Raw genomic sequence first — 24,733 nt, 5'->3', positions numbered from 1 at the left:
TGATATAATCCAACATCAACTACATATTTATGCTTCTCGTTTCTATGTCCTGTGGCTGAAATGTGAAATGTGGCATTTCTTGATTTGCAGTCCAGTGCGGAGGGTTTGGCTAAAGGTTGAGCTCTAAGGAGTGAGATCATGAGGATTCGTACGACATACTTTTATTCTATTAAAGATCTTTTAGGTGAAACTTTCTGGCTCTTGTTGAGAGAAGCCACAGTGGTTTCACCCTCAGATATTTGTGAATCTGAGGTCCATGGGCTCCGTCCACATAGGACAAAGGGAACAACGTATCCTCGAAACTGGAAATAAACACATACAGAACACACAGTTAATGCAATTATATCTGCCTGAATTGCTTTTTTTCTCCACTTTCTTGGCTTATTTGTGTGAATATAAATGTCCATGATGAAGGATCACCTGTCTGTTCATGAAAACATATATGATGGGGTTATAGACCGTGCTGCTTTTGGCCAAGTAAACAGGTATAGTGGCGACGATGGGGTCAATATATAGACTGGAGTCCAAGATAACAGCCAGGGCCATGGCAGCATATGGCAGCCAGGTGACCAGGAAGGTCAACACCATGACCACCACCATACGTGCCACCTGCATCTCCACACGGTTTATGCGCCCAGTGTCAGATACCTGCAGCTTAGTCACCTATGACACCACAATCCAACCAGAATGACTTTATTATAATAATGACTCAATTAACAAAACAGTGTGTTTAGGCTGTCTATTGCTTACCTGATGGAGGGTCCACAAGAGTCGTGAGTAGGACACCATGATTATAGAAAAGGGCACAGCAAAGCAAAGGAGAAAATATATGATGATATAAGACATGTTCCCAACATCCCGGCTGTACCAGTTAGGAGCGCAGGAAACCTCGACGCCCTCCAGTTCGTAGCTTCCCCAACCAAACAGAGGTGGAGTGTTCCACACAAACGACCACACCCAGGACAGCACCACTCCAGCAACTGCGTGTCTGGGGCAAATAGAGATAGTGGGCCATATGCTGGGGGAACCTTTGTGTGTGATGCTGCAGGTTTAGGATTTGATGGTTATTACCTGGTCTGGAACAGGACAGCACCCATGGGAAAGCACACCACTATGTAGCGTTCAACAGATATGACTCCTACTGTGCACAGACTTGCTATACCTGTCAGAAAAGATGGAAGGAGTAGAGACTATACTTTATACTGTGGGGGAAAAAATCCTGTTCAATCAATTTAGCTGACAGCCATAGTTATTTGTCACTTTTTAAATTAAGAGTTAATAAAATACAGTGATTTCCAACCTTTTTACAAAAAAAGTAGTTTTAGATGTAAATTAACTCCTCAATCTCTTGAGGCTTCAATCCCCAACACAGGGACCAGTATTTTGCAGAATAACTACTGAATACATTTTATTTTATTATACTTGTACTACTACAGTATTTTTAGTTTGGTAGGATTTCGAATACAGAGCATTTAGTACTTTTTAGAGTGTTCAAAGGGTCTGAGCACTTATTCCACCACAAATTAAATCATACAAAATGAAAGTCACTGTTTGACATGTTCTTCTTTTGGACTAAATAAAGCAGGCTCACCAAAAAAGGCTACAGCAAAGGCCTCTAATATGCAGCCCACACGACCCAGGCTGAAGTACCCCATGGCGCTGGTTACTGTGGTGGGCAGACCCCCAAACATAGCACAGCCCAGGTCACACACGGCCAGGTTAACCAGGGCGTAGCTCAGTGGCTGCCTTAGCTGCTTGTGCCTCACTGTCACCACGATCACCAGGACATTGAGGATGATCCCCACTACAGAGAAAACTCCCATGATAACGGCCAGAACCGTGTAGCCGCTTCGAGAAAGGAGCTCCGTGCTGACAGAGCTGTGAGATGAAGAGTTTCCAGTCTCCATTTTCCTCAGTGCAGGTTAAATGAAAGATTGATTGCTTATACCACAAAATGCTTCCTGGTAAAAAAAAAAGTGTCAGTGGTCCATCTATAGTTCAAAACAAATCCAGCTCAAGTCCCAAACGCCCACAGGTCAAAACAAAAGCTTGAACAAAAACAGAACAGAAAGGTCAAATAGATGTGAATTAAAGAAAACCAACGTGAGCGATGACAACAACAACAACAACAACAACGTCTTCTCTGCTGCATCTTTGCTGTTCTGAAGGTGGGGTTATATTAACAAGCCCCTTTAAGAGGAGTGACGACCTAAATCATGACCTAGATATTTAATTCTTGAAGAGCAAATCCAAAGATCCGGATTGTGAATTCAATAAATCTAATACTGCACTTCCCATGATTGCTGGATCTGAATAATGAAGCACAGCTTCAGGAACACAACATGGGGTCAGTGAGTTAAATGCACATCTGCTGGTTAAGGCCACAGAAGTAACATTAGAGCTGGTTCATTTCACAGATGTTTGCATGCAGCTGCTGCTTTTATCACATGTCAGACAAACAAATTGAATCTGCCAGATTAAAGTTTGCATGTTTTCTTCACAGCTCAGTAAAATACAGATGTTTCCCCTCCAGGTCACCAGGGGGCGGTAGAGACGCAGATCTGAGGTCTTTTAACCAGACGAGTCAGAGCACGTGGGGTGACGGTCAACATGGCTGCGTCCGTGAGGAGAACAGCCCACGATATAGAAACGCGAAAGCGGACGGATGATGTGCTTCTGTCGGAGGGGATCGACTTTGGCTCCCTGTTACTGACCCAGCCCGTGCTGGACGGTCTCTCTGCAGCTGGGTTTCACAAACCATCCCCGATCCAGCTCAAGGCCATCCCGCTGGGCCGCTGCGGACTCGGTGAGTGCGCGCACCACACGGGCCACTCCACGTGCGTTTGTCTGTCTGTCTGTCTGTGTGCATGTGTGTGCGAAACAGTGTGATTAGTGCATGTGCATGTGTGTGTGATGAACAGTGTTATCAGTGCATGTGCATGTGTGTGTTTGTAGCAGCACACACGTGTTTCCTGGTTGAGCCCACAGCTGTAATGTTGTAATGTTGCTGCTCACTGATGTAATGACAGACGCATGATGCCACCTGGTCCCAGTCTGTGCTGCATGTTTCACATTTACAGAAAAATCTTTCACCATGTTTGAAAACACTTTGCTTTGTTGGCTCCAACATTAATACTGACCAGTTCTAAACACATAAACCTGCACAGTTACATTCTGCAGGAGCCATTTGTACCTACCTGTGATTTTAGCAACACAGGCTAAAAGCCATTTCACCAGTTTTAGTTTGGGCTCTGGGAACCAGTAGTTGACCAGTCCCTGCAGGATTAAGACACCAGACTAACAAATCCCTGATACATTCAGGGCCCCAGAGAAACCTGTAGACAGTAAGTACATGTAATTATATCTGACTGGAGACATCACACTGCACTCAGTGTGGTCCTTTATTTGTCGGCCCTACTGCTCTGTAATTTACTACTGAAACAGCCTTTTACCTTTTTAAGGGTAATAATAGGATGAGTTTTCCAGTGCAGGGTGGACTGGTCAGTCAGCTGTGTAGGAAGTAAATTGCACCTTGAAGCAACTGAGGTCAGAGGGTCACTTACCTCACTTCTTAGGGATTTGTGCTGTCCATATACTGTTTAAGAAAATAATTAGCAGATTAACTGATATGTGATATGAAAAAAATTTAGTTGTGATAATACATAAAAATATAAATTAATTAAATGGGCTATATTTTTATTTTTTAATTTAACTGCAATTTTCAAGACTTGCCTTTCAGACGTCTGTCCTATGTGCACAGTTTACACCAAATGATTCACTGAGGCTGGACTGGTTTAGTTTGGTCTGAATCATTTGCAGCATCCATCAAATTTTTATATGGATTGTTTTTCAGTAGAAAATAGTTCCCCCGTGTGTGTGTGTGTGTGTGTGTGTGTGTGTGTGTGTGTGTGTGTGTCTGTAAATGTTTTTTTTTTTTTTGTAATATTTGGTGAATTGACCTTACCTTTGTCTTTATATGCAAAGATACGGAGTTAAGTCAAAGTAGAAATACCACGTCTAAAAATACTTTCTTATAAGTCAAAGTCCTGCATTTAAAAGTTGTAAGTGCAAAAGTATTCACATCAAAATATTTTACCATAAGTGAAACTACTCATTATGCAGAATGGCACATTTCCCAGTACTGGATATTCTATCATTTAATTTTAATCACTAATGCTTTATTGAGGATGTCACAGTTGGTTAAGGTGGAGCTAATGTTAACTACCTTACTATATGAAGTTCATCATACTGTATACTGTAATTGTACTTCAGATACTAATGTATGTGATTCTGAAAAGTAACTAAAAGTAACAGGTAAAAATGGGAATATTTGCATCTGAAAAGTAGTGAAATATGAAGTTGCAAATACAAACACCTCAAAATTTTACAAATGTACCTGAGTAAATGCAGCTGCTCAGTTACTTTCCACCAGTAGTTACTAAGATACTTACTCAGTTACTTTTTTTCCTCATAGCCTTTATCTCACTTTTATCAGTTTTGGGGCTCCAGTTGCCAGTAGTTACCAATTATCTGCCATCATTGCAAGCTGTTGTAATTATTCAGCATGTTTATATATGTGAAATAATTCTTTAGGAAGAAAACAGTTTTGTTATACTTGAATGTTTCACTTTCAGAAAAACATCTCAGCATCTTCATAACCAAATAAGATGATTTATTCCCACAGAGGAAGTTTATTTAAAGTCCGCTTGAAGGTTGTCTGGGTTGTGCAAAAGCTCTCGCCTGCAGCTGTGAAGCAGAGAGCGGATAATCACATTGCACTTGAAGTAAACACCTGGGATTGGTCACACAGTTTAACTGTGGATAGAAGGCACTTGATTTAATGCAGCAGATTAGCTATTCTGGATGTGGAGCATCAGTATTGCACCCAATCAAGTTTAATTACTTGTGGAAGCCAAAATTGAGATCATGATCATTCAGGCTAATTGTGGAGCCCTACATTGTCCATCTGTTGTTGCAGATTTGATTGTACAGGCAAAGTCTGGCACGGGAAAGACGTGTGTGTTCTGCACTATCGCACTGGACTCTCTGGTGCTGGAGAATCCAGCGACTCAGGTGCGTGGCTGTACTCCAGGGGAGGTCATGGTGATTAGTGTGGAATGTGGAGAAAAATATAGAATATTGATTGGCTTTTAATCTGTGTGATAAATGTATGTACTTTTGTTGAAAGTGCACTAATCATCAACAAAACAATATTTTGAAGTTTATGATTTGGCTCAGTTTTGCCAAGAACAGATGGCCCTGGATAATAATCACTTTGGTTTTGCAGGGTTTTAATCTGATGAATTTAAGCTGCTCTGTGTCAGAAGTATAAATGAAAGAGAACGATTACCGATAGTAGGAGATTATAATCCTATTAGCTGCTTATTGATTAAGAACTATCCACACAACACCACCTGTCAAATGTACCACTAAGTGGTTGTTGACTTCTATCTTTTTCACAAACAGTCCTGTATTTTTTTAATTTCCTCACTCGCAGGTGCTGGTCCTGGCTCCGACACGTGAGATAGCGGTGCAGATCCACTCAGTAGTGATGGCTATTGGCTGTGCCATGGAGGGCCTAGAGTGCCATGTTTTTATCGGGGGCCGGCCTGTGAGTCAGGACAAAACCCATTTGAAGAAATGCCATGTAGCAGTGGGGTCACCTGGTAAGAGGCCAGTGGTAAAGTAATAGAGAGGGATTACCTGTTTACATAACTGTCATGCTGTTGTTTGTGTTTTGTGACATTGTTTGTGCACTCAGGTCGCATCAAGCAGCTTATTGAGCTGGGCATGTTGTCCACCACCAGCATCAGGCTGTTTGTTCTGGACGAGGCCGACAAGCTGCTGGAGGAGGGCAGCTTCCAGGAACAGATAAAGTAAGTTGGAGAGGAGTGTGATTATGGCAGCAGGAAGGTGTAGTGAGTACAGATTGTTCTGCATTGAATACACATCTGCATAAATGAAATACTTCTACAAACCCGTACATGCTGAAACTCTTCCATCTCCTTTGCTTGTGTCATTGTTGCTCAGCTGGATCTTCTCCTCACTGCCTTTAAACAAACAGATGCTTGCACTTTCTGCCACCTACCCAGAATCCCTTGCTCAGCACCTCACCCGCTACATGAGAGAGCCCACCTTTGTTAGACTCAATCCCAGTGACATGGGTCTGAAAGGTAAAGCCCCCTTTTTAACATAACCATCATTTTTTCCTCACAGACTTAAAGCCATTGCTTTGTCCTGTGTTAGTCAAACTACTTGACATATCAGCCAGGTCAAGTTCACAAAGTGTCAAAAGTCAACTAGCCCTCCTAACAGAGACAGGATTCCCAAAATAAGATCACAATGATAGCATGTAATGTAGTTTGTGGTGTGATGAGTGTTGTGACATGGCTTATTTATTTTTTTATTTGGGAGAGAAAATGTAATTTCCTCTTAAGGCAACTGAGAGTAAACAAAGACATGAAGCCCACAATGACAGCACTTAGATGGATTTCAATTTAGGTCTTTGAAATATGTAACAGTATTTTTATTTATTTTTTAATTGTGTAGAGAAAGAATGGAGGAAATGGCTTTTTCTGAGCTGAAGTAAACACCCTGGTTTTCACAGATTCTTTTGTCTGTGTATACTTCCAACCAGGAGCACTTTGGGATTGGCTTGCTTTGCTTTGACAAATGTCTCTCCATCTGCATTGTACTCATGTGCCCCCTGGCAGGTCTGAAGCAGTATTACAAGCTGGTGCAGTCCCACCCGTTGCCTCACAAGGTTTTTGAGGAGAAGGTGCATCACTTACTAGAGCTGTTCAGTAAAATCCCATTCAACCAGGCCCTAGTGTTCTCCAACTTACACACAAGGTAGCACATTATTTAAATGCATACTCTTCTGTTCATAAGTACCATTAATTGCATATCTGCAGGCTGATGATGCACTTCCACTAAATAGTTTGGTAAAATGTTGGATTGTTCCCGCAGGGCCCAGCACCTGGCAGACATCCTCTCCTCTAAAGGCTTACCTGCTGTTTGTATCTCAGGTGAGATGGGCTTTGGAAAAACTCATTTGTGTGCAGAGTAGTGACGACCACACAGTCAAGTTAAGAGTTTTTATAAATGATTAGAAGTCGTTTAAAAGTAGAAATATAATACCCGATCATTTAGCAAGACATACTCTGGGCACGTGTAACTTTTTTTGGAAATTAGCTGTGTCACTGGTGATTATTCTGAAAAGATGTTTTGTCTTGATTATTGGAAAAAGTCATTTAAATGGTAAAACATATCTATCACACCAAAACTCTAAACTCGAAAGATATTTAGTTTATCACATCTTCACATATTTAAAATTTTACAAAGGATAATTTATGAAAATTGTTGCAGATTATTTTTCTTTTGCTTAGTTAATTGTTTCAGGTTTTGAATTAGGCTCATCTGCCCCTTTGTGATGTGGTGATCTGTACAGGTGGACTGAGTCAGGACCAGAGACTGGAGGCAATGTCGAAACTGAAACAGTACCAATGCAGGGTGCTCATCTCCACCGACCTGGTGAGAAACACACACATCTCTCTCATTGTGCTGTTTCTTTATGTCACCCATCTCTACCATGCTCACTTTTCTCCAGATGTTCAACTAACCAGGTAGTTTATGATCAGTTTATTTAATCCTTGTTCCCCCCCCTTGTTCAGACCTCCAGAGGTATTGATGCAGAGAAAGTCAACTTGGTGATAAACCTGGATGTGCCACAGGACTGGGAAACCTACATGCACCGAATTGGACGCGCTGGCCGTTTTGGTTAGTGACTAATAGTTCTTACTGAGAGCAGAGACACAAAAAAGAAAACACCTAGAAGCAGACCTATTGGTTGATGGCACCGTCACTGGATAGAGAGCGTCTGTAGTAAATTGCATCATTATATGTCTGCAGTTTCACTTTCTGTCCACTAATTTGACTCAAACCCAGCTTCATAGAGAGTGTTAATAGCTCAGAGTGAAGACAAATGTTTTTTTATGCATTTATTCATCCTTATTCAGTAGGTGTAAGATTTTTCCTTATCAAAATGTAACTAAAAAAAGCCTGCCAGACAAAGCCCATTGTAGATGTTCAGTGTTGCAGCCCATGCCGAAATCAGTTTCTCTCCTGGTGGTACATCATCTGTATAAAAGCCACCTGTTCACCACCAGATATACTGCTCTGAATTAGTTTTGACTTGCTTCTCAAAGGATCATTGCCTTCTGTCTTTTACTGAATGAAATACCTTTCAGTCTCTGCAATATTAATGGGTTTGACCCACTTCACAAGGTCAATAGGTTTCTAATCAAATCTATATTTAATTAGAATGACTGAGCATCTGTGTGGCTCTGATACAAAAGCTAATTAGCTGTGAGTGGGTGAACGGATGGTCCTGCCATCCACGGATACACAACTTGTGTAGGCTTCTTTATCCCTTCCTGTCTTGTGTTTCTAATGAGGATTACATTTTGTTCGTAGGCACTCGGGGGCTTGCTGTAACCTACTGTTGCCATGGTGAGGAGGAGAACAAGGTCATGGCCATCGCTCAAAAGTGTGGCCTGAGTTTGTCTGCTCTGCCATGTGAGTACTGTTTTCCAGTCTGAGAGGAATTTTACATGCAAATGTTATTTTATTTTTTTTAATATATCTGTTTTCTGTGCTTTTAGCCATCATAGAGCCTGGGCTGATGGATGAGCCATGTGACTGGGATGTGTGCACTGAAGTTTCCACTTCAGGCCCTTTACCCCAGCTCTCCTCCAGGACAGAGAAGAAGAGGCGTGTAAAGTCTGAAGTCCCTGCCACTGGCTTAATCGGAAACCAAGATTTAGACCACAGGGGAAAAAGAAAGCCAGAGAAGATGCATCCTGCACCCAGGCGAGGAGCACACATTGAAGGGAATGCTGAAAAAGTATCCTCTCCAAGGGACGCTGTCCTGCAAAGTCCACCTCAGGCTGAACCGACTAGAAAAGAGCTGCAAGACGCCCTGCCAAAGATCCCTCCACTCAGCTCCTTCAAGATTTGCAAGTCAAGGTTTATGAGCTTTGAGGAAGCTGAGCTGGACTTCCAGCGCTTCATCACCACAGGCTTGGGGAGGTCGGTGGAGGTAATCAGAGAGTTCAGAGGTCAAGAAGACAACGGCACCAGTGATCAAAGTGGGCATAAAGAGTCTCTCACACTTAATGATGATGAAGCTCAAAGTTTAACACAAAATAGAGAATGTTGGAAATCTAACTTTTCACGGCCGAGGTCATTTTCTGTTCCTTTGAGCTCTGGATCAGACATGGAGGAGAACCAGCAGGATGACGAGGCTCTGGGAAGGTCATGTCATACAGGAGGTGAATATAAACCAATTCCTGAACCTCAGACTGAAGCTGGACCTACACCCAGTGTGACTAAACCAAAAACAGATCCTGCTACATCCAAACCTTGTAGTACTTCCGCACCCACTATTTATCACCAGAGAACATGTGCATCAAATGGTGGGAAAGACTTATCTCAGACTGAATCTGTGCCAAGCAGGGAAACCAGTCTCAGAGCTTCAGCACAGACAAGCAGATATGAATCAAAGAAGGAGGAAGAGCTTAAACACCACAGCAAAGAACTCTCACAAAAATTGAAGACAGAGCACAAGAGGGACAGGGAGGAAGGACAACAACATGAAGAAGAGCAGGGGGAGGAGGAGTGGTGTGCAGAAGCTTATTGGAGAGCCTGTTACAGAGCCTGGAATGATTACTACGCCTCCATGGCTCCCTTTCAAGAGCCAGGTTACCAAAGCTACTACACTGTAGCTCACAACTGGATGGCAGCTTATCGTATGAATGCTGCATACATGGATGAACTCCTGAAATACTGACTTGACCATGAGGTTAATCAGGATTTCCAATTACGCTGAAAATATGTGCACTAAGCCAGTGTGAATATTCACTGCAAAAATGAATTTGGACAGCAGGACTCTAACACAAAATTTTGCACACATGGATTTTTCCACTGTGTTTTTCAGTTGAAAGCATAAACTGTACATTAATTACTCCAATAAATGACTAGCGTGAAGCATGTACTTTAAAGTCCCTTTGTGTTACTGCTGTACATGTTTACAAGCTGAGCTGAAAAAGATGTTTTTTCTTCAAACACTTACATCACTAGTCATTGATCCAACCTGATATCCATGAAGGTCAAGGAGGTCACACTAATCTCTTCAGTAGGGGATGCTAAGGTCAGACAACTCCACATGCTCCTGATTTCAGGCTAATCAACTGCTGCCTGCAATTCTCCCTAATCAGTGCTGGGCACAACAAAAGGCAAACGCCCTTGAATAAATTCATTTAACCCAGGGGCCCACTTCAACTAATTTCACCATGTGTAGTATTTATGTTACCAATTTAAATCATGGTGAAGCAGAGGTGAATGGTATTTGAAGCTCACTGTGGGCTGCAGCACGTTGATGTGGATTAGAACCAGGGAGGAGACAGGTGGTCTAAGATGTATGAAAGAGAGATTTCACAATTAGAGATTTCAGAGGAAGCACAACACACAGGTGAAATTATGGATGTGGACACTTTCTACAACGAAACAGCTGGGCAATAGGAAGCTCCCATGGATACAGTATTTCTCCTATTCAACTGCACAGTCTTAACACTAACCTTAGCCTTGGGTTTACCTGGAAACCTGTGGGTCTGTTGGGTTGTTTTTAGAACCAAGAGCCTGCAGACCTGCAACAACGCGCTGCTCGTCAGCTTGGCCGTCAGTGACCTTCTGAAGTGCTCCGTGAACACGCCGCTGCTGCTCTTCTCTTTCCTGCACTGTGTGGAGGACGGTCAGTTGTCGGTGTCTGTGTGCACCGTGCAGCAGTTCACCTATGCCTTGTGCAGCTGTGTCCAGCTGCTCACTCTGGTGGGCATCAGTGTGGAGCGATTCCAGGCCATTGCCTTCCCTTTCCAAACAGAGAGGAGGAGAGCCAGGGTCCGTCTTTGGATCCAGTCCATCTGGGCATGTGGCCTCATCTTGGCTACAATCTCTCTGACTCTTTCCAAAAAAGCACTTTTTTACATGCTCTGCCGTCCGCACATCATGGGTCATGGCGATGAATATTTTCGGCATTCGGATCCATTTGGACCCTACGTCCTGGTGCCAGTGTGGGCACTGTCTCTGACTGTGATCATTATCCACTACGTGCGGATATTCAAAGTTGTAAGGCAGCACCAAAAGAAAGTCTTCAACAGGGGGGTCCAGCTGAGGCCGATGGCATCTGAGCAGGTCTGGGACTGGCTGAGTGTCCCTGCTTCAGCGACACAGACGGCTCCACTGGGCTCCTTCAGGTCTCTGCCGCCTGAGTGCTCCAGCAGCCCGGTGCCTCCTCACCGGACGGTGTCAAGAGGCACCCTGGAAAGATCTCCGGAGATTGTCGGGGCAGTTTGTCTTCTGACACCTGGGGCCAGGGAGCGAGGGAAGAAACGGATGGAGGGGAAAGTGGCCCAGCGTTTTGGGTATATAATCACTGCGTTCATGCTCTTCTGGATGCCCATGGTGGTTATTTTAATCATGAACATCTCTTGCCAGAACACGGACAGAGTGAGTGTATCAGTTACTGTGTTCACATAACTTTAGTAATATAAGGATGATGGAAAATAGAAACCGTGTACATTCCAAGTCAGTCCTACAATACATACTTAGCAATTTGGTTCTACTAAAAGTCTCAGTAGAAACTGAAAATTGAAAGTAAGATTTCATTACTATTATCTATCACTTTTCAGAAAGCTCAGTTATTTTATATCATTTCAATTTGAATTAGGATTGAAAACAACATAGGATTTAAAGATGTAACATATCAGCATTGTGACTAACAAAGTTCAATTTTAATAAAAAACGTTAGCAATTTAAAGAATAAAAAGTGACAGTTTAATGAATCAGTTGTGGCCCTACCTCATACTGTAGCTGCTGTGCAGGAATATTTTGTTCTATATCCTAAACTCGCTCCTGTGTTTCCTACAGCTGCTGGTGGAGCTGGAGGCGTCAGCCATTGTGCTGACCTGCGTGCAGGCTGCGGTGGATCCCCTCATCTACACTTTAGTCACCAGACAGTTTAGCTCTGAACTCAGCAAACTCTTCTCTTCCGTCCGAGGATGTCCACTAAAACAGAGAGCCTGAGGCTTCAGTGGTATGATGGAAACATTTGGAAAACATGGGCTCCACCTTTTGGAATTAAAAATAACAATGAACCTAAAAAAACACAAGCCACTACCTGGTGTCTACACACTAAAACACAGTAATTTAGCGGCGGTTGAAGAAGAGAGCTGACAGATTTGCATTTTGTGGCAGATATAGATGTTTTATCAGGCATTTCACAGTCGGGACACAAGACAAGGTCATAAATAATATCCAACACCTGACAAGATACGCACAGCAGTAGTCTGAACAACAACAGGTGGCATAGGAGGGCAAAGCAAAGAGTGAGAGGAAAAGTGACTGAGCCCAGAAAAAAGACAAAGAATACATAACAGAGAAAGATACACAATCACAGACCTCTGTTTTTGTCGTTTGTAAAAATAAAAAAGGAAGCTATGCTTTGACACTTTCAGCGGAAATATGCTTACATAATAATTCAAACTGTGTCAGTTTGAAAGTGCAGCTGACACAAAACAACCTGTCTTAAAACAGGGAAGCAGGAAATAAATCACGTTTAATCACAGTCCTAGCAACAAAAATCACAGGGAGCCTCACTTCTACCGCTACCTATGTCATAATCGTGTTGTTTTCCATAGTATCTAAAGGTTGGACTTGGTGCTGTGAATATGAAGTCAATGTCTTTAACCCCACTTTTAAAATTACACTGAAAAAGTTCTGCCTGTCCGTGTTCCTTTTTTTTTTTTTTTTTTTTTTTACTCCAGGTAATTTACGCACAGTTTGACTAAAGACTAATATGGGATTCTAGGCAGCTGTTGCCACTGTGTACTGTACTAAATTACCAGCAGTAGTACTAGATCACTACTAGGAATATCAGAGGTAAAACCAACCCTGTTCCCACAGTATTTTTGGCTTTCTTTGAGTTTCACTAACGTTGGGATCGGAAAGAACTAAAACACAACACAGGAGTCTAAAGGACCTTAGGTAGGATCTTCTGTAGTGATGCACTGATATATGTGATATATTTCCACCCATATGGCTGATACTATGATGATATGTATTGATTGTAAGTCTCAGTACAAATGCATATGTAAAACTGGTTAAGCCTCCAAGGTAATTAAATACTTTTTGGCAGTTGTTTTAAATACTACTTCTGCATGGGAAAAACATCAGCTACATATGGGCAGATATATTAGACCAATTCCAGTATTGCTTTTGAAATATGCCTATGCTGATATGGAGTATGCAGCTATATTGGTGCAGCTCTAGCCCTGTATGTGTGCTCTCTCTCTTGATCAACCTTTTATTTCATCTGTGTGGAAAAGAAGTGGGTACTTGGACTGCTTTGACTGAAGCTGTTCCCTCCCTGTTTTGGTGAAACCCGGCAGTGGTCTTATCCACCTAAAGACAGACCGAACTGTCTGTGGAGCTACAGTACTGCAGAATGACATTCAAGCTGAAAAAGGCCAACAGAGAGGCATCAGCTACTGTGGGATGCTAGCAGAGCTAAAAGGTCACAAGCCATAGTTACAAAGGTCACGTTTGACGGGATTTGATGATAAGTAATAATGTTACATGATGGGCTGAGAGAACAGACAAAATTGGTGACAGATCTGTGGAGGGCTCATCCTCCAATTTTCCGTTGTCACCATTTCCATCACCAACAGCCTTCCCTGCTTCACCTTCTCCAGAAGATAAAGTAAATAAAATCCTCTGAAACACCAAGGAGGACAAAAAGTACAAACACCAAGTTTCCTAACCACATAGAATACACATACTCAATAACTCTGAAAAATGCCCACTGAGTTAGGGGAAGAAAAAACGTTGACAGCTAGAAAGGCTACTGAAAGCATACTGTTGTTCACACAGGAGGTAGGGATACAACAGGACAACAACGAGAGAGAGAAAAATGCAGAAAGAGGACAGTGAGAAAGACAGAGTGAGGGAGAGAGAACGAGAGGACAGCTTCACTGGTTCTGCCAAACGATGGTCAAATATTACAAAATATTCTATTAACAATATTCACAAAAACCTGGGCTCAGGACAGATTCAGGTCAGAAATTCTCAGCAAATGCCTTGTGCTTTTAATTGTGGTGGATTGAATTGAAAACGTTCTCTCTCTTTTTTTTTTTTTTTTGGTTTATATTAGAGAATTGAGTTCTTTGAGGTCCGTCGGGCTGTAAGAGCGAAGAAGGAAAAGAACGGCAAGGGGGGACGGGGTCATAAGTCATAATAGACAAATAAATCGCTTTTTACTCCATCAAAACAGGCACATGTTGTGTAAAAAGGCTTGTAGCTGAGAATTTCAGATAGAAATGTGTGCAATGAACCCTTCAGAGTGGCAGCTAGTCAAATATACCATGTTCGGAGTCACAGAGACTTCCAGAAGAATCGAAACTGAAGTTTTCAGTCAGCTGAGACACACGCACACAGGGGCACATACCTCCTATCCAAAATGTCACAAATCCTCTATCTAAAACTCACATACACTCATTCACAAATATGAAATTCATTGGTAATTCCACCACAAACACGCCTACCATAGGTTTGCTTTTAAAGAATTTGAACTCAAAAGGAATAATATTGGAGCTGAAAAACAACAGGGCATAGGTGTCAGTTGACCAAAACTACACAAAACCAAAGTGTTGGGTTAAATCAGTCGATTTATGTGATAGATTTTTTCTTTCCCTTTATGCTTGTTTTCTCCTTTTCCCTTTATATCTCCTGCTAAAACAAACGATCATAAGAGTCAAACTGAGGTGAAAATCAGAAAAACGCAGACAGCGACACATACTCTGGTAACTGATCCTGTCACATAGACACGCTCTCACTCATCTCCAGTGAAATGATTCCCTAGACATATTCCTCACTCTTTCCAGCACACACACTCACATACACTCGCACATGCATGCCAACCACTAACATGAAAGTACTGTATGTAAAAGCCATCCTCCGACTGTACAGGGAGCCCATGTCATTACAGTACATGACCAGCAGAGGGCAGGCTCCACCACGGCCAGACTAGGACTCTGAATGCCACCACCTCCATCATTACCAGTCCTCTGTCCCTCAGTCTGTCTCCATGAGTCTTTAGCTTTCTTTCTGTGTGACGCACCTGCGCTCTAGTCTTCACAGTGCGGACACCTTCACAATGTTCTGGTGGGCGGGGCCTGCAGGCAGATGGGCATCGCCCTCAGGAGTTGTCACTGGGGGTGTGGGAATGCTGATGATTGCTGTGGTGATCTGGCTGCTCTGGCAGTTCAGGGGTGCTGGCTCGTCCACGCGCATATTCAGACTGGAGCGGCTAAGATAAACAAGGAAAGAAGGATTAAGGATAGCCCTAAATAATCAGAATATTTCAGTGCCTTTAGGAAAACGGGTAGTTTGTGCATCCCAGGACAGTTCTAATTGAGGGAAAGTGAATGAGAAACCAATATTGTTGATCTCCTACACACGTTACAAAAACTGTTTTACATTCAGCCATCGCTAGTGTGAACGGGCCAACATGACAAAAAATCACCACACAGTTACAATCATGCCAGTGCGAAAAAATAAACACTGCCATTCTGGCAAAGTGACTCTGTATAATGTTTATATGGTGCGAGCAGTGCCAGTACCCCATTTCTGCAGCTCGTCATGGCTGTCAGCTCCTCATAAAATGGTTTGCAGTCTTTTCAACAGAGTCAAAGTAAACAGAGGCTGGCGAGAAAATCCGAGTTCCTCTCAAACTAAACATGTTTTCTCTCAGGAGTTTGTGGACCAAACCAAAGGTAAAGCATGCATAAATACTCATCATACATTTGTCAAATGGTCAGAAAAACAATTCCAATGGGATTGTCATGTTATCCTGGTTCTTCAGGGTGTGTAAATAGGCAGGTTTACAGATGATGCTGAAAAAAAGCTCAACTTTATGAACACCCTAAAAATGTTTTCAGCGGACGACAGCCATCTTTTCTTTAGTCCACTAAAAATATTTGAAAAACACATTTCTTATAGACTTTTAAAACACATAAGTTACATATTTACTTTCTATAATATCTAATGAAGCAGGCTGATGGGAAATGAACACACTAGAAAAGGGAACTAAAACTGTCAAAAAGTAGAATTACTCCTCACCATGACAATATTTTCTATAGCATACAGTAAGAGAAGCCAGAAACATCACTTCATACAAACTGAAGAATAATCAAGTGTTTTTGCTCAGATCTTTGGGAATCCTGATCTTACCTGGTGCTGAGGGGATGGATGTGGATGGTGCTGAGCTCCTGCAAACCTTGTTGTGTGTGTGTGTGGGTCAAAGGCTGTATGTGAGCTGGGGCACTGGCATTTGGTAAAGGGGTGTGGTGCTTCTTGCTTCGGCGGGTGCAGCATGTGCCCGTTACACCCTCCTGACTAGACAGAGAGGGGCTCCGTGATGGGTAATTCTGCAGCCCCGCCTCCAGGTAGCTCTGCTGGTAATACTGCTCATCCACAAACTCATGGTTCTGTAAAACAAAGACAAAGACAACAAGGAGTGAGAGAGGAAGGGATGTGCAAATAGGCAACTGTTGTGTTTGTTATTGTTACAGATTATTTCAGCTGCCCTTTAGTATCTAAAAAAATCAGATGTTATAGGTTAAACTTAATTTCCTCCTGGTCTTCATGTGGTCCATTTTTGCAAATATGTATGTGTGTGTTTGCAGCGGCACACGTCAGATACCTTCATTTGCCGCACTCTGAGTTATGCCGCACAGACAGTGCTTCTGTATCATATATAGGCAGACAAGCGTATCGCAAATGAAAAGCAGTGCAATGGAAATCACGCTACATTGGGCTGCACTCACGCATGCAAATATAAGTACTGTAGCTCTATACACATTATTCCTGGCTGTCAGTTACTTTCATCTAATGAGCCATAGCAGAGAAAATGAATGGTATGGGTGACTGCACAATTTAGGGTTTTATCTTGATAATTAACACTTTCAAACAAGCAGAACCAAAATTAAGAATATTTTCTGTGTACATTGTTTCTATCATAACCGTGGCATAGACGATATTACAGAGAGAAAGGCTGAATTAATGTGTGTGTGTGTGTGTGTGTGTACTCACAGTGGTCTTCTCCAGACAGTGCAGCAGGTGGTGGTGCTGGCTCTCTAATAGAGAGGTAGACTTGCTTAACCGCTGCTCCTCTTCAGTGGAACTCTGTAACACACACACACACACACACACACACACAGAGGAAATGAACACTATGCTAGATTTTCTTTTTAAATCTAATTAGATGTGGGAAGGTGTGCTGCTGTTTCAGTACCTGATCTGAAAGGTTCATCTTGTATGGAAGTTGCTTCAGTTGGAGAGGGAGACAAAAGGAGAACAGAGAGTTTTACTGATGTTCATAGCTCAGCACTGAGAACAGACTGCAGTCAGGGCCGCGGTCGTATCGGTCAGACACGGGGGGGAACTTTACTATTCTGACTCGGAGAACCCTGTCTGCTAAAGTCTCTGGAGACACTGCATTGATTTGTGCTGGAAGGGAGACTTCTAGCACAAAAACTGTCCCTAATTATATAGTATAGTGTGTATCCACACTATATACAATTCACGTAAAAATGTGCACTGTGACATTTCACCTCCATCTCTGTCACTGCAAGGACTAGCTCATTAATGACTTGTTTTCCATGTTCCTTATTTTTTATGTCGTGGCCTGTTTACATGTTTGTGTATCTATCGGTGTGTGAACAAGTGGGTGTTGTTTTTAGTTCTCTGGTGAGTTTGGATACAAAACTCATTTTTTGGGCAATACTAAGGTGAGTCAGAAAATACATGGATCCCCCAGGACTGATGGGGAGCCTTGTAGATCATCTAAGACTTTCAATAAACTGTCAAAACGTAGCTGGAACAACGTTTGATTATTAATACCAAGTTCATCCATTTATATTTTTCATCCCATATACAAAATATCCATCCATCCATCGTCTATAGCTGCTAATTCCCAATTAGGGTCACCGGGATCTGCAGGAGCCTGTCCCAGCTCTCTTTGGACTAGATGATGATAATATATGATATTTGTAACACAATCTAGATATTAAACATAAAATGCTATTTGTAATATAACATAAGGCTTTTAATTAATATTCTGTGATCTGTTTACTTTATGTACAGTCTTTCTCAGGTTATATTTGGAACAGATGACATTTTAAATTACTAATATTATCATTATTATTATTATTCTTGGGCAAAACATTTGCAGACTGAGTATAAATTTGTATATGTCTATCTAACAAGAAGAGAGGAACTAGTAGTCAAAAAGCCTGCTCTCCATTATTGTTATGAATAGTGAGCATATCAACCTTAGCTTGAGCCTGGAAAGATCTCTCTTCAGTACATTGCAGGATGCCATCCTTGTTCACATCAGACCTACAGTACTGTAATGCTGACTTTCAATGGGTTGCGTCAGTATTTCCCAACATTATCTGTAGCTGAGCTGTTGATAAAAAAAAAAAAAAAAAAAAAACAAAGCCAAAAAATGCTGCCCTGATCCTGCATGCACCACAGCACTGCCAAAAGGCAAGTGAAATGACATGTTTGGCAGATTTGTAGTAGAAAATGTCTGTTTGTTCAGTGCGCGGCTGGTGTTGTAAGCAGAAGTTTCTTTGCCGTGAGGGTAAATTTATGCACTGATGACTCGGCTTGTCTTAAGCAAGACCGCTCACTTGTGTTCATGATGATTATCTGTACCTAATATAGCAGTCAAACACAGGTGTCTAGGTTATTTCTGTTTTTCTCTATGCATGCAATTGAAAGTCCGTATCAGCAGTCTGTTTGGAGGCGGCTATGGCTCACCACCCAGGTGGCCACCATACTGTAGAGAGTCGAAACAGCTTGATCTGCCAAGTGACAAAACACACTGCTTTGCTCTGCATGGAGTAAATAGCTGCCGTACAATTATACTTAAGGTGGACAACAATTAACATTTTACTGAGCGGGCACACATCTCCATGAGCTTATGAAGTGTTAACTCTCGACACAAGCAGCAAGTCGGTTGTCTCCATCACCTGTAACACTAAGTGTCCAGAATGTTTTAAGACAAAAATGAATGTGATAGAAAACGCAAAGTGTATTAAAGAAAAAGAAAATGAAGGCTACATTTATCTGAGCAAAGCCGCTCTGGAATTTAACTCACTATATATATGCAAAGTGGAAAATGCAGATAGTGATAATGTTACGCTCAATTAACTAACTTGTGATAACTCCAGACAGCGTCAGTGTTACATTAAGAAACAATCCTAAATCTTAGAAAACTCTCATTAAAGCTGCTTTCTTAGTGTCTGGGTATGCTTTACTCTTAACTGTTGACACTTTAGGGGAAATAAATCTATGGAATCATAACATATTTTAAATCTACATACATATATACAGTATAAAAACACTGCAGTGCTCGCAGCAGAACATTTGTTGAGGCAACATACAGTAAATATGGATTTTATGCATTATTCAGGTATAGCATGAATATAAGCACTGTTATGGTGTTTCTGTCCTCACCACTGCAACTGAACAGAGTGAAAGATAGAGCAGCAGTGACAAATAGAAGGGGAGAGGGAGGAAGAAGCACTTGTTTTTGTTTTTGTGCTGTGTCAGCCTCAGGCCACTATAGTTCTTGTGAACCGCAACATTTTGGTGAAGCATGGAACATCCTTGAGATGTGTTTACATTTCCTGCTGCATTGCCCGAAGCCTGTTCCTCAGCTGGGCATCACAGCTCAGAGATGCTCACATTAGAAGAGGCGCTTATTGAATGAGATCACAGCTAGATGTTCAGATGGGATGCTGGGTGCTTTCTAAGAATTGGTAACTAAAGGGAGGGACAAGCAAGGCCCACATCCAGGGACTAAGTTGTTGCCTGTTCTAAAATTCTTGGTTAATATTTATCCAAGAATATTCCAAGATCAGGCTTTCTGAGATGCCAGTTTAAAAATTGCAATGTCAGTATGTACTGTAAGTCATGTGATGTAGGGTGATCCTGAGTAAAACCTTGAGTAGACTGCAATGAAGCACATGTGGTCCGAGACTTTTCTCACCGTGAGCTCTAGAGCTTCGTTGAACAGGCCGTTGCGCTTGCTGTGGAGGAAGGCACTGGAGCTTCCTGTCTTGGATATTCGTATCCTGGCCAGGCGGGCTTTCTGCAAAGAACAAATGAGAACAAAAGACCCCTGTTATTCAGCGCCTATATCAGATCCTATGTCAGAATGACCAGGTATCATCCTGACAATAAGACCTACTGCACTTTCAACATGACTGATATTTTAGTTGTGATCTTATACAGTAGATTAAATGAAACAAATGCTATTAAAGTATTCTCTCTGATCTTCTGTGAGAAATTCAGTCTGATCTCCTGTGATACATATGAATGATTTATGTTGAGCACATGTTAACACGCTCCACAGTTAGAGCTGCAGCTAGGTGTAGAGCAGGTAAATCCTTAATGAATTAAGCAGCTAAGTGTCACTCTATATTAAACACGCTGAATTCATTTCATTTGGGCTGTTTTGCACTGCTGTGTTTCTGGTTTTGTTAAGCAAAATAAATCAAGGAGGTGTCCAGGCCCATAATGCTTAAATCTTTAATCCTGAGCCTCGATGTTAATGTCAGGTTAAATACATTTTAACACACAAGCCAGTCTCTTTCTCCCTCTCCCACTATCTTTTTTTTTCATGCTGACAAATGTCTCCCGTGAGGCAGTCAGCAACACAGATGAACAAGAAATGATGGAATACAAGGACGAACAGCCGCACTCTGGTCCTTGGAGTCAGTAGCTTCAACACAGTGGAAAGATTCTGCTCCAGCGTCACGGCTTTTGCTTTCCCTGAAGTGCACCGTTGCTACTGACTGTGTGTGAAAACACCTCGGAGTGTACATTAGTCTGTGTATACAGGTACGCAAGTGTGAAAATGCTTCTCTCCATAAATTTCTCAGTTACAAGAACAACTACCTTTACAGGATCTTACAATCTGAGTCACACTCTTCTCAAAGGCCTGTCATTTTACCGTCAGTCAGGTGCTGGGTGTGAGGCTCGATCCACCTATAAAGTGACTGTTTGCTTCACTTTCTGCATTTTACAACACAACAACAGATTCGCTGAAGGGAAATTGGTAGGAGGATAATGTGAGCTGTGTAAATAATGAGCAGGCAGGGGTAGCCAGTGCACCACTAGCCAATTACTCTAAGTGTCTCCATACCTTCATGTGTGTTTATGCATGTACACTCCATCTTCAGAGCTGCATTTATATACACACACACACACACACACACACACACACACACACACATATATATATATATATATATATATGAGCCCAATCAAGCTCATCTGCTCACTTGAGTGTCATTTAAAACATGGTAATATTTGTTGTGATTGAACCTGTTTACATCCTCCTGTTCTCCTGCACCTTGTTGTCTCTCCCACTCTCCTTGATAAGTTTTCCAGGCTCTGCTTGTGCCTTCCCATTCTAACACCTATGTACATTTGTGCTGGCGCAGCACTCCTACAGGCCTTTGGGATAACCTTTCTTTATGTTTTGGCGTTGCGCTCGGCCAATGGGATTGTCTCTCTGGGGTCACCATAAAAACAGGAGCCTGCGACTGTGGCGATGGTTGCCAGGCAGCACAAGGGTAATGGAGGGGATGTTAAGAACATGTCCCGCTAGATTAAATCTACTTCTGCAGTTCTCTGATAGATTCTCAGGGCCTCTGGGACCTGGGCACTTGTGTCTAAGGCCCATCTGTGCTTTCAGGCAGAGCCACAGTGTGACAGATTGAGTCTGAATTGCTTCTGAAACATCACTGAGAGCACACAGGAGCGTAAGGAAACCATGGACACAGGGCTTTCATTAACACCTACAGTGCATGTACAGATGTACTGTAGGTGGAAGGTTACATGGCCAAAAAGTGTATCTGCTGCATGTTTCTTCACACAGACGCACGTACGCACACATGTCCATTATATATCCACATGTATATTGAAACACACATACACAGAGGGAAAATGAAACTGCTCGGTTCTATTACGGGAGATTGAGATCAGAAAATAAACAATCGTTGTATTGGGAATTATTTTCCCCCATATAGAATATATCTATGTTCACAGAGCTAAAGAAAACTGCTATGTAACAGAATGAGATGTTTGTAACATAATTAAATATACCTTCAAACCAAAGGACTACTCAATAAAATGTTAGGAGCATGGTCACCATTTTCAAAATTAATGAGAGTCAAATTAATCCACGGATGACAGCAAATTCTATCCCCTACAGATGTTACTGTATTAGCGTTTATTTATTTTTTTAGGAAGAAAACTGGAGAAATTTTAGCATTTTTTCTTCTTCTCACAGCCTTGAGGGGTGTGTTGGTGCCTGTGTTGGATTGACAACAGCTGGCAGGCTGAGCACCAGCAGGGGAACGAAAGACAAAGTAAACAAACTTGAGCCTATAAGCCATACGCAGACAGTGTGTTGTTAGCAGTGATTTTTGAAGATTAAGGGTTGGTTTATGGTATAAGACATGCTGTCCAACCACATCAAAACCCAAAGTGTTTACACCTAATCTGAACAGCCACCCTCAAAGTCAGGATGAAAAGCAGGCTCCTCTTAGAAGGAGAACTGTTTAAACATGGGTGATCATGGTGCACATTTCTAGGAGTTTCATCCTTGGCCATATATATATGACCATCCACATCAGCAGCTACACGAACCTCAGTTATATCTGGACATTCACATGCTGTTCTTTTCCTGTCTAGCAAGTTAAGATGATATGTCGTTACTACATTAGACGGCTAACAGTAGCTGAAACCTGCAAACTGCTTCATAAAGCAAGTTGCGTCTGACGGTCAGTGTAGCTGTCTGAGATAGAACTGAGCTTATTGTTTTACGCAGCTACGGTTTAAAGTGAAATGAACTGTGGTCGTAAGAAAAGTTCTAGCAATCACCAATCAAACTAGAAAAATCCCACAGGATGTGTATGCATGAGGTAGCAGGAACAACAAGCAAGTAAATTTAAGCATTACATTTAAACAACTCGGAAATGAAGCGGCTTTCAAAAATGTGAAATACTGTAACATCTGCCAATGCTCAGTATCATTGCTTGACAGTCCAGATGTTTTGCAAAGGCTGATAAACTGATCCAAAGACATTTTGCCTCTTTGTTTCCTTCTTTCCTGCCATGGAGCAATGATTTAGGATCAATCACACTTTAAAGATTATAGCTATAGTCTGCCAGCCAGCACAAATGCTTTATTTTAACACCATTTGCTGCCAGCTGAGGGATCTAAACTGGCATATCCCCAAATGATAAAAAAAAAAAACACACACACACACACATATCCACTCAGCTCCCATGTCATACTCCACTGAGTATTGCCAGGAAGTTTTGTTAGAAGTTCATTTTTAGTGGGAAGTTGAAGTTTAAAAATTCATGGCACCTTGTGAGTTACAGCTTTGCTAGACTGCCTCTGTGGGATTTGGATGAGTGAAAAGTGGAGCAATCGAGCTATGAGACCAGATTAGGCTCTGCCTCAGGCCTGCCTTGGAAGCATAGAAGTGAAAGGGGAGACCATCTGATGAGGAAACATATGCACAGAGCCGTGTTTCCATCACTTCAGGGGGCACTGACTTGACTGATTTCCTGGAGACTTATCCTAACCACTACTTGCCTAAACCGAACCTTTACTCTAACCTCAGCCAAACCCTAGCCAAACATTTTGTCCTGGGAAAGACATTGAGCCCCCTGAAATGCAACTTTTACCAGCTGACTCTCCCTCTCTCTCTCTCTCTCTCTCTCTCTCTCACACACACACACAAACGCAGACACACACACACACACACACACAAAACCACACTTAGCCCTGAAAGAGTCTAATTTTGTTTTGCAGCTGCCACTCATATTAAGAGTTGCTTTTATACAAGCTGACATTTCTGCCACAAGGAAATTAGTCAGTTGCTTCCTCCGAGGTATGTTGCTTTACGATAACACACACACACACACACACACACACACACACACACACCAGGCAGAAAGAGAGAGACAGACGAGAAGAGAAGCAGAGGCAAAAAGGAGGAGAGAGATGGGGGAAAAACTGGAAATCCATCTGGGAATTAGTGAAAGCAAGAAAAACTGGATGATGACAAGAATTGATTCTGAGGAAATCAAGTCCTTCGACACTTCAGGCCCACTGATGTCGGATGCAGCAAACTCTTCTTAATCCAGACTAACGCCAGTCAGCAACAGAATGCCTGTGCTAAACCTGTTTTGTTTCTTTTTTCATGAGAAAGGCCATAATTCATAGCACAACTCCTGACCCCCGTCAGTGAAGTTCTTCACCACCAACCCTCCATCTCTCTTTTTGGTTTGTCTTCTTGCAATGTGCAGACAACTTTATTGATTGTCTAGAAGGGCAAAGCACTCTCAGACAGAAGTCATCTCCACCCTTTGACTTCACTCTTCTAAGGGGTGGGCTAGAAACAATAGTGAGATGATTTAGAGCAATGGAGTCGCGGAGAGGGAGCAGGAAAGATGGCTTGGGAGACGAGTGCACTTTTTTTGTTCCTGCCATGTCAGTCCCTGGCCAACCACCAGTGATTTTACAA

General features: G+C 42.1%; 4 protein-coding genes across 5 annotated transcripts in view; 2 read left to right on the top strand and 2 right to left on the bottom strand.

The window, feature by feature from the left end:
* Positions 1-161: 161 nt before the first annotated feature.
* parapinopsina (parapinopsin a) lies at positions 162-1,907 on the bottom strand. Its single transcript, XM_026331522.1, has 5 exons — positions 1,592-1,907; positions 1,072-1,162; positions 751-988; positions 421-663; positions 162-302 (listed from the first exon to the last, which is right to left on the bottom strand). Exons 1-5 carry the CDS (start codon positions 1,905-1,907, stop codon positions 162-164), a joined length of 1,029 nt encoding a protein of 342 aa, XP_026187307.1.
* Positions 1,908-2,584: 677 nt separating this feature from the next.
* ddx20 (DEAD (Asp-Glu-Ala-Asp) box polypeptide 20) lies at positions 2,585-12,702 on the top strand. The gene is made up of 12 exons (XM_026332611.2): positions 2,585-2,806; positions 4,979-5,073; positions 5,498-5,666; positions 5,762-5,876; positions 6,031-6,173; positions 6,714-6,852; positions 6,970-7,028; positions 7,451-7,533; positions 7,674-7,779; positions 8,476-8,577; positions 8,664-11,565; positions 11,986-12,702. Exons 1-11 carry the CDS (start codon positions 2,611-2,613, stop codon positions 9,848-9,850), a joined length of 2,394 nt encoding a protein of 797 aa, XP_026188396.1. The 5' UTR covers positions 2,585-2,610; the 3' UTR covers positions 9,851-11,565; positions 11,986-12,702.
* Positions 10,203-12,141, top strand: LOC113145123 (5-hydroxytryptamine receptor 1E-like). Its single transcript, XM_026331521.1, has 3 exons — positions 10,203-10,210; positions 10,689-11,565; positions 11,986-12,141. The coding sequence occupies exons 1-3, from the start codon at positions 10,203-10,205 to the stop codon at positions 12,139-12,141; spliced, it is 1,041 nt and encodes a 346-aa protein (XP_026187306.1).
* A 4-nt stretch (positions 12,703-12,706) lies between the features above and the next one.
* kcnd3 (potassium voltage-gated channel, Shal-related subfamily, member 3) overlaps positions 12,707-24,733 on the bottom strand; it is an 83,215-nt gene continuing 71,188 nt past the window's right edge. For both annotated transcript variants that reach the window (XM_026332612.2, XM_026332613.2), the window contains exons 4-8: positions 20,174-20,275; positions 17,408-17,440; positions 17,206-17,298; positions 16,345-16,601; positions 12,707-15,421 (exon numbers count right to left, since the gene is read on the bottom strand). In XM_026332612.2, coding sequence (XP_026188397.1) covers positions 15,247-15,421; positions 16,345-16,601; positions 17,206-17,298; positions 17,408-17,440; positions 20,174-20,275 — 660 coding nt within the window. In that variant the 3' untranslated portion in view covers positions 12,707-15,246. The remainder of the gene's footprint in view (positions 15,422-16,344; positions 16,602-17,205; positions 17,299-17,407; positions 17,441-20,173; positions 20,276-24,733) is intronic.

This window comes from Mastacembelus armatus, chromosome 7, assembly GCF_900324485.2.
Source record: "Mastacembelus armatus chromosome 7, fMasArm1.2, whole genome shotgun sequence".
Classification (NCBI taxonomy): domain Eukaryota; kingdom Metazoa; phylum Chordata; class Actinopteri; order Synbranchiformes; family Mastacembelidae; genus Mastacembelus; species Mastacembelus armatus.
This window is presented reverse-complemented; position numbering and strand designations above follow the sequence as displayed.